This window comes from Humulus lupulus, chromosome 6, assembly GCF_963169125.1.
Source record: "Humulus lupulus chromosome 6, drHumLupu1.1, whole genome shotgun sequence".
NCBI classification, from domain to species: Eukaryota; Viridiplantae; Streptophyta; class Magnoliopsida; order Rosales; family Cannabaceae; genus Humulus; species Humulus lupulus.
This window is the reverse complement of record NC_084798.1, coordinates 63909757-63922992: the sequence shown is the minus strand read 5'-3', so window position 1 is coordinate 63922992 and position 13236 is coordinate 63909757. Positions and strand designations below refer to the sequence as shown.

At 29.4% G+C, this 13236-nt stretch overlaps 2 protein-coding genes across 2 annotated transcripts; one reads left to right on the top strand and one right to left on the bottom strand.

Moving 5' to 3' along the window:
- Positions 1-258: 258 nt before the first annotated feature.
- Positions 259-2219, top strand: LOC133782226 (cysteine proteinase inhibitor A-like). Its single transcript, XM_062221463.1, has 3 exons — positions 259-727; positions 821-1040; positions 1857-2219. The coding sequence occupies exons 1-3, from the start codon at positions 521-523 to the stop codon at positions 1862-1864; spliced, it is 435 nt and encodes a 144-aa protein (XP_062077447.1). The 5' UTR covers positions 259-520; the 3' UTR covers positions 1865-2219.
- Positions 2220-3122: 903 nt separating this feature from the next.
- LOC133782225 (cytochrome P450 98A2-like) lies at positions 3123-12430 on the bottom strand. The gene is made up of 3 exons (XM_062221461.1): positions 11888-12430; positions 5416-5813; positions 3123-4082 (listed from the first exon to the last, which is right to left on the bottom strand). The coding sequence occupies exons 1-3, from the start codon at positions 12375-12377 to the stop codon at positions 3438-3440; spliced, it is 1533 nt and encodes a 510-aa protein (XP_062077445.1). The 5' UTR covers positions 12378-12430; the 3' UTR covers positions 3123-3437.
- Between the last annotated feature and the right edge of the window lie 806 nt (positions 12431-13236).

Sequence of the window (13236 nt, the reverse complement as noted above, 5' to 3'; positions counted from 1 at the left end):
CTGATTGCTACGGTTAGTCTTGTATCTAGTTTGTGGTTGTTGAATATAAAGTTTTCTTTTCCTAAAAAAAAATAAAAATAAAATTACATATAAAACTATCTCATCCAAACGTAGCCATAGTGAAAACTAAAAAGGTTAAATAAAAATATTGAATTCGTTGTATGAGGATCCATATTTTATATTTTTGATATTTGAAAAAATTATAAATTGTAAAATCAAAATTCAACAGTGCAGTTAACTTATTTGTACATGTATTTTACGAAAATGAATGATGTCTGTTCTAAACGGTCATGAAAAAAATAAGTTGGAATTTTTCTTTAGTCAAAAGCTACCATAATTTTCTCCCATTAAACTCGGTGAAGTCATCCATTGTCTTCTCAACGAAACTCGAAACTTACGGCCTTAATCAGAAGCCCTCAACTACTTTCATCACCCGCAAACTTTATCTCTCTCACTCACTTCACAATCGAATTCACAAATTTCTATAACTATTTTCGTTTTCGAATCCAGTTTTCTTAAAATGAATCCTTTTAGGTTCTCCGCCGTAGCTTTACTCACCATCTCCCTTTTGCTTCTCGGTCTCTGTGAATTAGGGTTTTGCAGACAAGAAGATTCATCGATTAGGGTGAAGCTTGGCGGATTCAGCGATTTCAAGCGTTCACCTCAGAACAACGCTCTCATCGAAACCCTAGCCCGCTTCGCTGTTCAAGAGCATAATAAGCAACAGGTTTCTCTTCTTCTTATGCGGAACTTTGTGATGCGATTTTTTTTGTTTATTTTAATATGAATTATTGAATTTTGATTAAATTTATTAATGTAGAATGCGATTCTTGAGTTTGCGCGGGTTTTGAAGGCCAGAGAACAGGTTGTTGCTGGGAAGATGTACCATTTGACACTGGAAGCCGTTGATTCTGGGAAGAAGAAGATATACGAAGCTAAGGTTTGGGTGAAGCCATGGATGAACTTTAAGCAGTTGGAGGAATTTAAATTTTCCCATAATGTTCCTTCCTTTACTTCTTCGATCCTTCGCTTTAAACAAGGTAGTTGCAATTTGTTTTTCTTTGAATTGGCAAATTGATAGTTTCTTGTTATGTATTGTGCATGCATTCTCTTCCGATTTTCATTATTATTTTTTCAGCTTAATGTTTATGAAAAAATTCAGGCATTATTTTGCACATAGGGCTATGACATTCTTGTCAGCATTATCCATAATTTATAATTAGAACATTATTGTGGAGCAGATTTTAGACTAATTACCTAAGAATTCGCCCTAATTTTAAAAGGAAAGGAAGCATAATTCATTTTTTTTATTGTGCTAGTGCATATGAGTTTGTCAACTAAATATCTTTTCATAAGAGTTTGTTTTATATGGTTTGAAATGATGCTGGTTTGAAATGTTTTTCTTTTCCCCCATGGACTGTCCAGAGGTCCCACAAGAAGAAAAAGGTTACATATTGAATGATTTTGTGGATTTTAGAATAAGTACCTGCATTGTAGTTATTTGTTAGAAAGAGTAGTACTCAAATAGTGGTTAACTTTGCCAATCTGTAAATCATATGGTCATGGGATAGGATGGCAAGCAGTGCCGTTGCCATCTCATGATACAGGGGTACAAGATGCAGCAAATCATGCTGTTAAGTCCCCTTCGGATAAAGTCAAATTCATTGTTTTTTAATGAACTTTTAGATATCTTTCTGGCCAAGGTCAAGGTTATTGGTTTCTTCTAACTCGGCTGTGTTTGCCCATGTGGCCCTTTTATCTCTGCACACGCCATTTTTGGCATGTTTGCCTCACTGGTGGTTCTGTATCTAATCTTAGAAGTCAGTATTCACTAAGAAGATTGATGTGACTTGCAGGTGATTAAAGATTATGTTACTTCTGACAGTGAAGAAGGTGTTTAAGGAAGAGAAGTTCAAGTTTGAAGTTAATAAGAACATTGAAGGAGACTTAGGAGCGTTCCATATTATTCAGATGGAACAAGTACACTCCTGTCCTGAATCTACTTTGATGCCTATTAGTTTCTATCTATTATGATGGATACTTATTGGTAATTAGGCGTACTGTGTGTAATGTGTCAAATCTTAAAGCCTATTGGTTTTGCTTGTATATAAATGCTGCTTTAGGGCCACCTGTATAGTTCTATGGGTTATGTTGATAAGTTCTGTTTGGCTACTAATTAATATATATTTCTTTATTTGTTAATGTAATTACGTTAAGTATGACTGGTCGGCCTTATTTTTCTCTATCTTTTCTTATCGTATTACGGTTTTAGTTTACATTAATGCTAAGGAATTGTACAAAGTAGAGGATGCGATAGAATACGTGGATAGAATACGTGGCGAGGCGAGAAATGAAACAAAATAAGTCTCACAAAATAAGTCCCCGCCCCCGCCTGACCTTTTTTTTGATCCATTTCTTTAGTCTTTAGAGAGCCAAAGCTTGACTTCACTAATAAAATAAGGCTCGCGCAGGGGCGCTCACGTTTTTTGGCTGAGCCTTACCAGAGAAAGAAAGGACGGAGGGCAACCATGCATGGTACTTCTCGACCGTGTCTCAGAGGGACAGTTGAACGAGCGATTCATGAATGCTGTCGGGTTGGACGAGCTAATAACTCGAACGCGATCAGTTTGTTTTTTGAGCAAGAAGCAAAATATTTAACCATAGTGTTATATAATTGTGTTTTTACCAGAGCATGATACTGGAAGCTGTAATTGGTTGGAAACGAATCATTACGAACTTTTATAAGAAGAAAACATTATGGTGAAGTGTGATCACTAAGATAATTGTGAACTGTAATGACACAAATCCACTTATGTTTTTGTAGCATGTGAGTCGTGTGTGTGAAGGACATTTTCGTAGTGTCAATTATTGTCTTTAAGAAATTTGAAAACCACAGTGAATTTGTAATGAACCTATCAACTATGATACTATGACAACTTACTGGGGAAAAAAACACAGAGCACTTGAGAATACACAATCGTTAACAAGCAAGCAAAATGAATAAGGTACAAATCTTGTAGCTGAAGATTCAAGGCATATTTGAAAGCACTACAGAAATTTTATTATTATATATTTGCCTGGCAATCTTTTCCTTCTTGGTGTCATTATTTCTGTACCAAAAATAAGAATGTCAAGATTTTTCAGTTTATTACAAGCAAATTTACTTGGTTATAAAACAAATATGAGTAGTTTGGTTTTGACAATGGCCATATACTTTTTTTCATAATGATAAAAATAATAAAGCTCTCCGGTCAATTTATAAATCAATTTACCGACAGATTAAGTGTTGATGCTTTTCATTATTCTCTCTTCTTTCTATTTGCAGTAGAAAAGAGACACTTTTGAGTATACTGCTTCAACATGTAGGCCAAAACCAGAAACAAAAATATAAAAGAGTATCGGTAACAACCACATAACATAGTGAAAAAAGTGAAACACTACACATCCACAGCCTCACGTTTATACAAGTGGGAAGGTAGCCTTGGAGTAGCAACTGCTTGCAATGGACTTTTCATGTAAGTCACCATTCCTGGGCTTTCACTCAAGTCAATATCCTCTGGCTTCATTCCATCAGATGGGCTCCAACAGAAATGGTGCAACAAATGACCCAGCATAGAAGTAACCAAATTGATCCCAAGTTGGGCTCCTGGGCAAATCCGACGCCCCGCCCCAAATGGGAGTAGCCTGTAATCATGACCCTTCATGTCAACATCCTCCTCAAGGAATCTTTCGGGTCGGAATTCAAGCGGGTCTTTCCACACAGCGGGATCACGAGCGACGGCCCAAACATTAACATGGACTATTGAGCCCTTTGGAATGTCGTAGCCACCAATTTTGACGTTGGCATTAGCCTTGTGTGGAAGCATGAGTGGTGTTGGAGGGTGCAACCGCATTGCTTCCTTAACTACACATTGTAGGTAATGCAAGTTTGAGAAGTCATTTTCGGTCATAACCCGCTCCACACCGATAACCCGGTCTAGTTCCTCTTGGGCCTTTTGTTGCACTCTTGGGTTCTTGATTACCTCAGCCATGGCCCATTCAACTGATATTGATGTAGTGTCCATTCCTGCAGTTATCATATCCTGTCTCAAATAAATTACCGTAATTAGGAAGGTTTTTTTCCCCTCTTTATACAACCCTCCACTTGTACAACATATTTGCATTGCAAATCCATTCTAGATTCTAACAAATCCACATAAATTTAAGACCATGACTATTTTATTTAGTGAATTTTTAGCATGAATCAACTTTAAATGTTATATTATTTGAATATTTGATTTTTTTTTTAAATCTAGTCGTTGCATTAAGTTCACTACAAATTTGGTTTATTTGAGTGAACAAAATGAAATAAATCATAATTTCTGTAATTGTAATTGATAAAAGATGTATGTAGTAAATAATTAAACTCCATGACTCTTAGCCTTTGTTTGTTAAAGATAAAAAGTGGAAGGAAGGAATCATTTGAAGAGAAAATTAGATATAAGATAAAAAGAATGGTGGTTTGATAGGAGAGAAAATAAGGAATAAAAGAAAAATGAAGAGAAAAAAAGTGGTGGGGTCCACACTAAAAATTTTAGAAGAGAAAATGTTGTAGGCTTTGTATGATCATAATACCCCTTATAAATTGACTAAAAAAAAATTAGTAGTATTTTTTTTTAATATATTATTGCTAAAATAAATATTTTTAAATTATATTTTTTTACCTTAAATATAAATATTTCAACACATAAATACTACTTAGGTTTATTTAAATTTGTTCTTAGGTTTATTAAATTATTATCATTTTAGCTATAAAAAATAATTTTATAAAATCACACATTATCAACAATGATAAATAATATTCCATATGTAATAAAATATACACATACCATCTTTATCAATTATTTTATAATTATAATTATCTGTATTGCCAACTATTTACTTTATCTTCATAATAAGTTTGAAAAAATTATTTTTATTTATGTTATATGTGACAAAAATATATATTTTTAAATATACAAAAATATATTTTTTCAATAATGAGTAATACATAAATACTAATATAAGGGTATAAATGTAAAAAAAAACATGTATTTCCTCGCAATTCTAACTCAAATACCAAACAAAAGAAATAAAACAAGTTTCTTTTCTTTCCTTATACCAAACAAGAAGAAGAGAAAATACATTTATTTTCTTTCCTTCACTTTTTCTATCATCTCTATTTTCTCTCTCCTTCCTACCAAACATAGCATTAAAGGATTGAGCATCATATTTAAATAAATGTATATATTAACAAATTAAACTTGATAGTAACTATTTTTAAAATTTAATAACTAAATTGTTAAAAATAATTAAAAATCATTGTACACCCACTTGAGAAAACCTATTGTTTATGCAAATATATATAACGAGAGAGGAAGAGTTAAAGGTACTTACCCAGAGGAGTCCAATAATGGTATCCTCACTAAGATCATACTTGTCCTTCAAGGTGAGCAAGGCATCGACAAAATGCTGTTTGGAAGAACCACTTTTTTGGCGAGCTTGAGTGTGCTCATCCATGATCATCTTGGTGAGTCTGTCCCTCCTAGCACCGTGTTTGGCAAAAGCATCCTCCTCTATTGGGAACATCCAACGCACCCAATCGATGTGTTCGGCCATATTCAGGGACGCCCCTAACTTTATCCCGTTTGACACTATTCCTTTGAACTCCTTCCCTTGCTCGTCTATCTCTCCCTCCGAGTTCATAAACCGTTTCCCAAACACCAGCCTTGTTATATTGTTGAAAGACACTGCCCCAAGAAAATCCCTCACGAGCAAACTTTTCCCATAATTTTCTGCCAATATATAAATAAGGAAGATTGATGATCTCTTACACTTAATATATTATAATTAAATTATGACAAAAAAGATCAGGTAATCCAACTAAATTAAGCAATATTGCCTTATACAAGTCTACAATTGACTCGTGTGTTATTTTAGAACATTATTCTCTACAAATAATATATATTTTAAAATAAGAATAATTATTCTGCAGTAAGCCTAAAATCCTAAGAACAATTTTCATTGTGAAGATTTTAGGCTTTTTGTGAGAGGTGGATTCGAATTTGGGATTTTTTTATTGTGAGAAAATGTGTAAATACCATTATATGTTATGTTTATAACTGTATAAACTGATTTGTTGAAAAATGAAAATTAAGAAAAAAATGAATAAATAATTTATAAATTAAAATTGATGATTATAATATAATTTTTGAATCATAATTATATAATATTTTTTTAATCTAAGTAAACTAATAGTGATTTTTCTTTTCACTCACTATTATAGACATATGCATAAATATATATTTACAGAGAAAGTTGGTTCTAACATTATTAAAAGAACAATAATAATTACAAGCTTGATGAGATTGACCTAATATGAGCTAGCTTTATCAATTGCTAGTCACGGTTCATATAAAAAGATTATCCCAAAAGAAAGAGAAGGAGTAAAGCCTAACTATAAAAGACAAACAAACAAACAACCACATAGATTAATTTGCTTAAAAAGAAATAGTGTTGTGCTCATATCTTTATTTTGATGAGTAATGATCAGCATCTAATGGCAGCTAGATAAATAAAATAATAAAAGAAAAGAAATTTTCAACTTAATTTGGTAGACATAGCCCATCAATTGCTTTCTCAATTATTTTTTCGTCACCAATTCAAATAAATTTAAAAAACAGGCTAAAATAATTCATTTTCATGGGCCCTAAATAATTACATGTTTTTTTTTTTAATTTTTTTTAAAGTAGAATAATTATATTATTCATTTTGAAACGGAATTTCATAATAGAATCATGTTCGAGTCATGTAGCCCACGAGTCATGTAGCCCACCAACAAGAGGAATATTTTGCCTAAACAAACACACTAACATGATCATGCAAAAGTATATGTATAGAGGAAATTACACCAAATATGAAAAAAATTTATAAACTATGAAAAATATGGCAGTTTTTTTTTAAGTTTTTTATGGCATATTTTTTTATTTACATTTTTATGGGAGTTTTTTTTCCATATATTTGTAAAATTTTATTTGTATACCATATTTTATCTTTTATACTTTTTTTAGTACTTATTTTTTATTATTTTGAGATTATTTTTATAATTTTAATCTATTTGTGTTAATTTTTATTATTTATATTTGATAAAATATTTTAATCTATTTCTTCCTTGACTTGCCACACAGAGAGAGACTGACAAAGGACCACTCAGACTCTATGACAACTTAATAAAACAATTTAATTAAACTTAGAGCCTAAAATGAAAATCAATTTGTGATTCCTTTTCCACGTTTCTTTCTTGTACGCCTTTTCCTCTTCTTCTTCTTCTTCTTGCATCGTCAATATTGCAGCAAGCTCCAAGGCAGATGTCGATCTCCGTCGATGGGCAAGCAGAGGCGCTCAGGCATGGTCATGGTATCGTGATGCTCGCGATGCAAAAATCTGGGGAGGTTGGCGAAGGACAAGGCTAGATCTGGGGCTGGAGCTTATCATATACCCAGAAAGAAGAACTTCACTAAGTACTGGAGACATCTTTCAACTACTGGTTTTGGTTGTTAGTAACATCTAGCTAAGATTAGATTAGATCTATCTGTGGAAAAAATATATGTATATATATATGTATGTATGTATATATTGAACTGAGTAAAAAGAAAGGAATTTAAATGGAGGTTTTCTAAAGAGGATGGGAGATGAATTTAACTACTGAAGAATGAGGAGAAGAAAAAATGGCTGAGAGGCTCAAAGCTTAGTAGGAAGATATGGTAACTAGTTACAGCGAGGTTTGAAAAAAAAATTAAATCTAACAAAAAAATCAATTGCTATGGTACCTGGTTACTTAGTAAAGTGTAAAAACAAAATCAAATCTAAACAAAAGAATCTAAATTAATCGTTATCGTAACTGGTTATTCATAGGTCTAAAAAAAATCAGATATGAATAATATGAATCAGGCGTCATGGTACCTGGTTACTTAAATAGATTTGGGAAAAAAAACTGATATGAAAAAAAATAAACTAAATTGATCTTGAAGGTAACTGGTTACAACTAGGTCTGAAAAAAAACAGAGATAGTTGCGGTGGTAACCAGTTACTTTGCCAGACTTGGAAAAAAATGAGATTCAAACAAAAAATCTAAACTAACCATGATCATAACCGGTTACAGCGATGTTTGAAAAAAAATCAAATCTAAAAAAAAGAACCAATTTCCATGGTACCTGGTTACTTAGTTAGGTGTGAAAACAAAATCAAATCTAAACAAAATAATCTAAATAAATCATTATTGTAACTGGTTACAGTTAGGTCTAAAAAAAATCAGATATGAATAAAATGAATCAGGTGTCATGGTACCTGGTTACTAAAACAGATTTGGAAAAAAAAACCCAGAAAAATAAAATATGAAGGAAAAAATCAGATATGAATCAAATGAATTAGGTATCATGGTACCTGGTTACTTAAACAGATTTGGAAGAAAAAAAAAACCAAGAAAAATCAAATATGCAGTACAAAAAAGAATAAGAAATACAGAAGAAGAAGAAGAAGAAGAAGAAGAAGAAGAAAGAATTGAGAAGAAGAAAAAGAAGATGTATATATATATATAGAAAGATCTTTTGATTTTGATTCAACTCTAAGTCTGGGACTATTGGAATCATCAACTTGAAGTTATACTCAAATCTGGATATAAGAGGGAGAGAAAAAAAAAAGAGAGAGTTGTTTAGAAATTTGACCAATATTCTCTTTCTTGGCACGTTTCACCTTCAGTTTTTCGAATTGGACCTGAAAATTTCAAGCTCCACGCATGAGGAGGAAGAGGAAGAAGAACAAGACGAAGAAGGTGACCTCTTCATACCTTTCTCTCTCTTACTTTTCCTCTCACTTTCTCAGAAAATTAAACAAGAGAAAAAGAAAATAAAATATACAAGTTGAGGAAAGACATGTTGGGTAAGTATATATTTCAATAATCTCACTTTTTCTCCGTTAGTTGTTAGAAGAAAATAAAAAAACAGTAGAAAAATTATGGTAATCTAAGTGGTTTACCGAAAACAGAGAGAGTAATTAAGTTTATGGTAATTTTTTTTTATATTTTATGGAATTACCATATTTTAAACTTTTTTTTTCTTTTCAAAACTTACCATATTTTGTATAATTATTTTTTTTCCCATAAATTTAGAAACTATATATATTTTTCCCATATTTATGTAAACTACTCATATGTATATAGATACAAATATATATCTACATTGACCATATTTGTGTAATTTTAGTGTTTTAATTTATGTCTTAGTCAATCCATATATCATAAATTGATAAAATTTCAATAACAATAATAAAATCTAAAAACAAAAATTATTATAGCAGAATTTAGTTTTATAGATTTTCAATTAATTCAATAGATTTTCAATATAGTAGGAAACCATAACTAGTATATATCTCTTCTATATAATAAATGTTTAGATAACGAAAATTCTTAGTTTTAATAATTTTTTATTTTTTTAGTGTTAAATTTAACGAATATTCTTATATTTAACAAAATATTTTTATATTTAACAGTAATTTATAAATACTTAAACTTAAATAAAATAAATAATTTAAAATTTAAAATAAGATGCTTTTGAGAAATTTTATAATAATAATTATTTAAAAATAATAAATAATTAAACAAATTAAAATAGAATATTTTTGAGATATTTTACAATGATAATTATTTTAAAATAATAAATAATTAAACAAATAAAAATATGATAGTTTTGAGATATTTTACAATGATAATTATATAAAAATAATAAAATCATACATTTTATAACTTAAATAAAATTTAATTAAACTTAAACTCACTTATTAGAATAATATCATATTAAACATATAATATAATCTACTATGAATTAACAACAAATTGCTTTTTTAAAAAAAACTAGCAGGAAACTTAAATTTAAAATCCATGTATAATATTTAATATTACATTAAACGTGTAGTATATAATCTCTTGTTGTCACTCCCAAATTCAAAAACTAGAACAAACATAAACTTAAACAAAAATAAATAAATTATTTAATTGAAATAGGATATTTATTTGAAATTTATATGACATTAATATAAATTTAATAAAAATAATTAATAAATTCTATAAATAAAACTAAGCATATGTGCATATTGCACGCTTTTTGTATCGAGTATATATATATATATATATATATTCTAGGTCAAAACAACGTGTAATGCGTGTTTATTTAGTTTTTATTTACAAAATTTATTAATTATTTTTATTATATTATTTTAATTGTCATATAACTTTTAGATAGAAAAAAAATGTTATATATATTATAAAAGAATGATAAAAACATATTAAAAATAAATTAAAGGAAAACATTGTCTATGATTTTTTTAAAATAACAAAATCGTTAAACTAAGAATTCGTTAGATACACATTTTTTATATATAAAGCTATGGTGCATTCTAGTTTTAAAATTAAATACTTTTTTTTCTAATTTTTTTTTAGAAAAAATACCTATGAATTTCAATATAATAAATATTAAAAAATCTCTAAATTAAAACTATGAATTTTAAAAAAATATTATTTGATCAAATTTTAATTATTTAATTTAATTTTTTTAAAACCAACAAAAAATTATATATAAATATATATTATTTAATTAATAACTAGAACAATAAAAATAAGTAATTTCTCATTCAAAAAAACTAAACAGTACAAATAAGAAAATATGTATTATTTCACTGTCACATATCAAATTTTATCAACACACGGATGTGACAAAAAAATTTCAATACCATAGTCATCCGTTATATATTTAATATAAAAATGCAATATTTTCGCGCATTCAGATTACATTCTAGTTAATAAATTTTAGCAAATATAATATACATATTTTGTTTTTTAGTTTTTCATTTTTATTTTCTTTTTAACTTTTAAACTGGTTTTTTTCGCAAGATGGATGTCCGAATTTTTTTTGGGGATGTCCGAAATAGTTGACTTGGGCACAAAAGGAGGCTTAAGTTGGAAAGTTGAACAAACTCGTATTATATATGATGGAAAATGCATTCACACAAGTCTTATCTCATCGCCAACCCGATATTTATTTATTTGACAATTTATCAAAATAAAATATAATAATTAGATTATTGATACTATGGTTGTCTGGTAAAATTTTGGTTTTGGTTTTTTGACTTTTAAACACAAAAATAAAAATATTATTTTTATTTTTTTATTTTTAAAAAATAAAAATATATTTGGTAACTATTTTTGTTTTTAAAAACAAAAAATAATAAATGTGTTTGATAATTTTTATTTTTATTTTTTGTTTAACAATATAAAATGAGTTGTTAATTTGAAGAAGAAAACAAATAAAAAAGTCAAAAAATGGTTTAAAATTTTTTGAAAGTGACAAAAATTCTATTTTTAAAATTTAATAAATTTTAATTAAAATTTTTAAAAATAATAAATAAAAATAAAATTATCCAACACTATTTTATATTTAATTATTAAATTTTTAATTAATTAAATAAAATATTTTTTTTTTTAAGAAACAACACCTATATTATCATTTCATTTTACGGCATTTTCCATATACAGTACCAATGTACAAGCATACAAATATTAGAAGAGAAAAAAAAAAGTTGATAACAAAAAAGAAAGAAAGAAACCTTTTATAAGAGAAACCATGTAAACACTAGAAGCTATCTATCATTTGAAGGAGTTTGGTGTTTTATTTTTCTATTTAAAAAGATTATAATTATATGTCAACCAAAATATAGATTACAGATCAAAACTTTTCATAACAAATTAATCAAAAAGCGTGTAGTGGGTAGACTTGGAAAATAAAAATAAAAATAAAAAATAGCAGTTGAGCTGACGTACCAGAATTAGCAGAGTCCTTGAATATGGATTCAACCATGGCCATAACTTCGTCTTCCCTAATTGGCCTAAGAGCCTCAAGCATCTTGGGTGTGAAAAGCTCGAGTGTACAAACCTTTCTGACCTTAACATAGTGAGGCCCATAGTCGGCCCATATAAGATCCTTGCCGTCTCTGCTGAACCTCGCCGACGATCTGGTCCGGTGGCGGTCAGCGAGCTTGTGGTCATGCTCTTTGAGAACCTCTTTGGCAAGCTCCGAGTTGGAGACGACGACGTTTAGTCTCGTCCCAAACCAAACTGATATGATGGGCCCATATGACTGGGCCCACTCGGCGAAACACCTGAACCTTATTGGTTTTATGTCATAGAGGTTTCCGACGATGGGCTTGGGACGTGGACCTGGGGGGATCTTGTACCTGAGCCGGTAGTAGAGATTGTATGTGAGAAAGACCACGATAATTGAGATGGGTATAGCTATTAAAAGAAGAGCCATATGGGAATGAAGGAATTTGGTCACTTGTTAGAAACCAAATATTATGTTTGGTTTTCAGAAAGCTTATATGTTTTATATGTAAATATAATATAATATATATTTAAAAATATGTTTGGTATAGGCCTATTTTGGAGTTGGTGAGTGGGTTGGACGAAATTATGATTTGTCCATGTTATGGAAATAATGGAATCAAAGGTTGGTGACGAAGTAGATGTTTCCTGTATTTTGTTCTTTTAGCCCACAGATTGTAATAAAAATTATTATAAAATAGCAAAATATATGGTATTAGGATTGCTTTCACTTTTAAGCCGTGAATAATATGGATAATTTCTTGTCGGAGAAAAATAGGCTAACCACCAAAGTGAATATAGCTATATATTTACATTTTATATTATGTAGTGTAGAAATGATTTTTTTTTTCTCTTTCTAAACTCGTCATATAGTCATTGATAACCACTAAGATAGTGGAAACTGGAAAGACAAGTTACAAAAAATCAACCCAGTGGGTAGCGTAGATGACAAGTAGAGGTTGGTGACGATCTGGATATTTCCTGCCTTTTGTTTCTTTAGCCCACAGATAATAATAACAACAGAAAATTACATGAAATTTTGTTGTTGTCCAAATATATGGATTTTTAACTTTATGGTTTTTTTTTCCTTATGTTAATTGAATATATGAGATTTGTTTCCCATCATTTTGTAATTTTATAAATTATGCCATAGTTTTGGCCAAATTTAAGTAATAGTTAATTTGTATTTGTTTTAAAGTCGACCGTGTCATTTCTATTAAATTATAGATTAATGTGAAATTTTATGTAAATTTAATATATTACATGATTGTTCTATTATTGTTTATTAA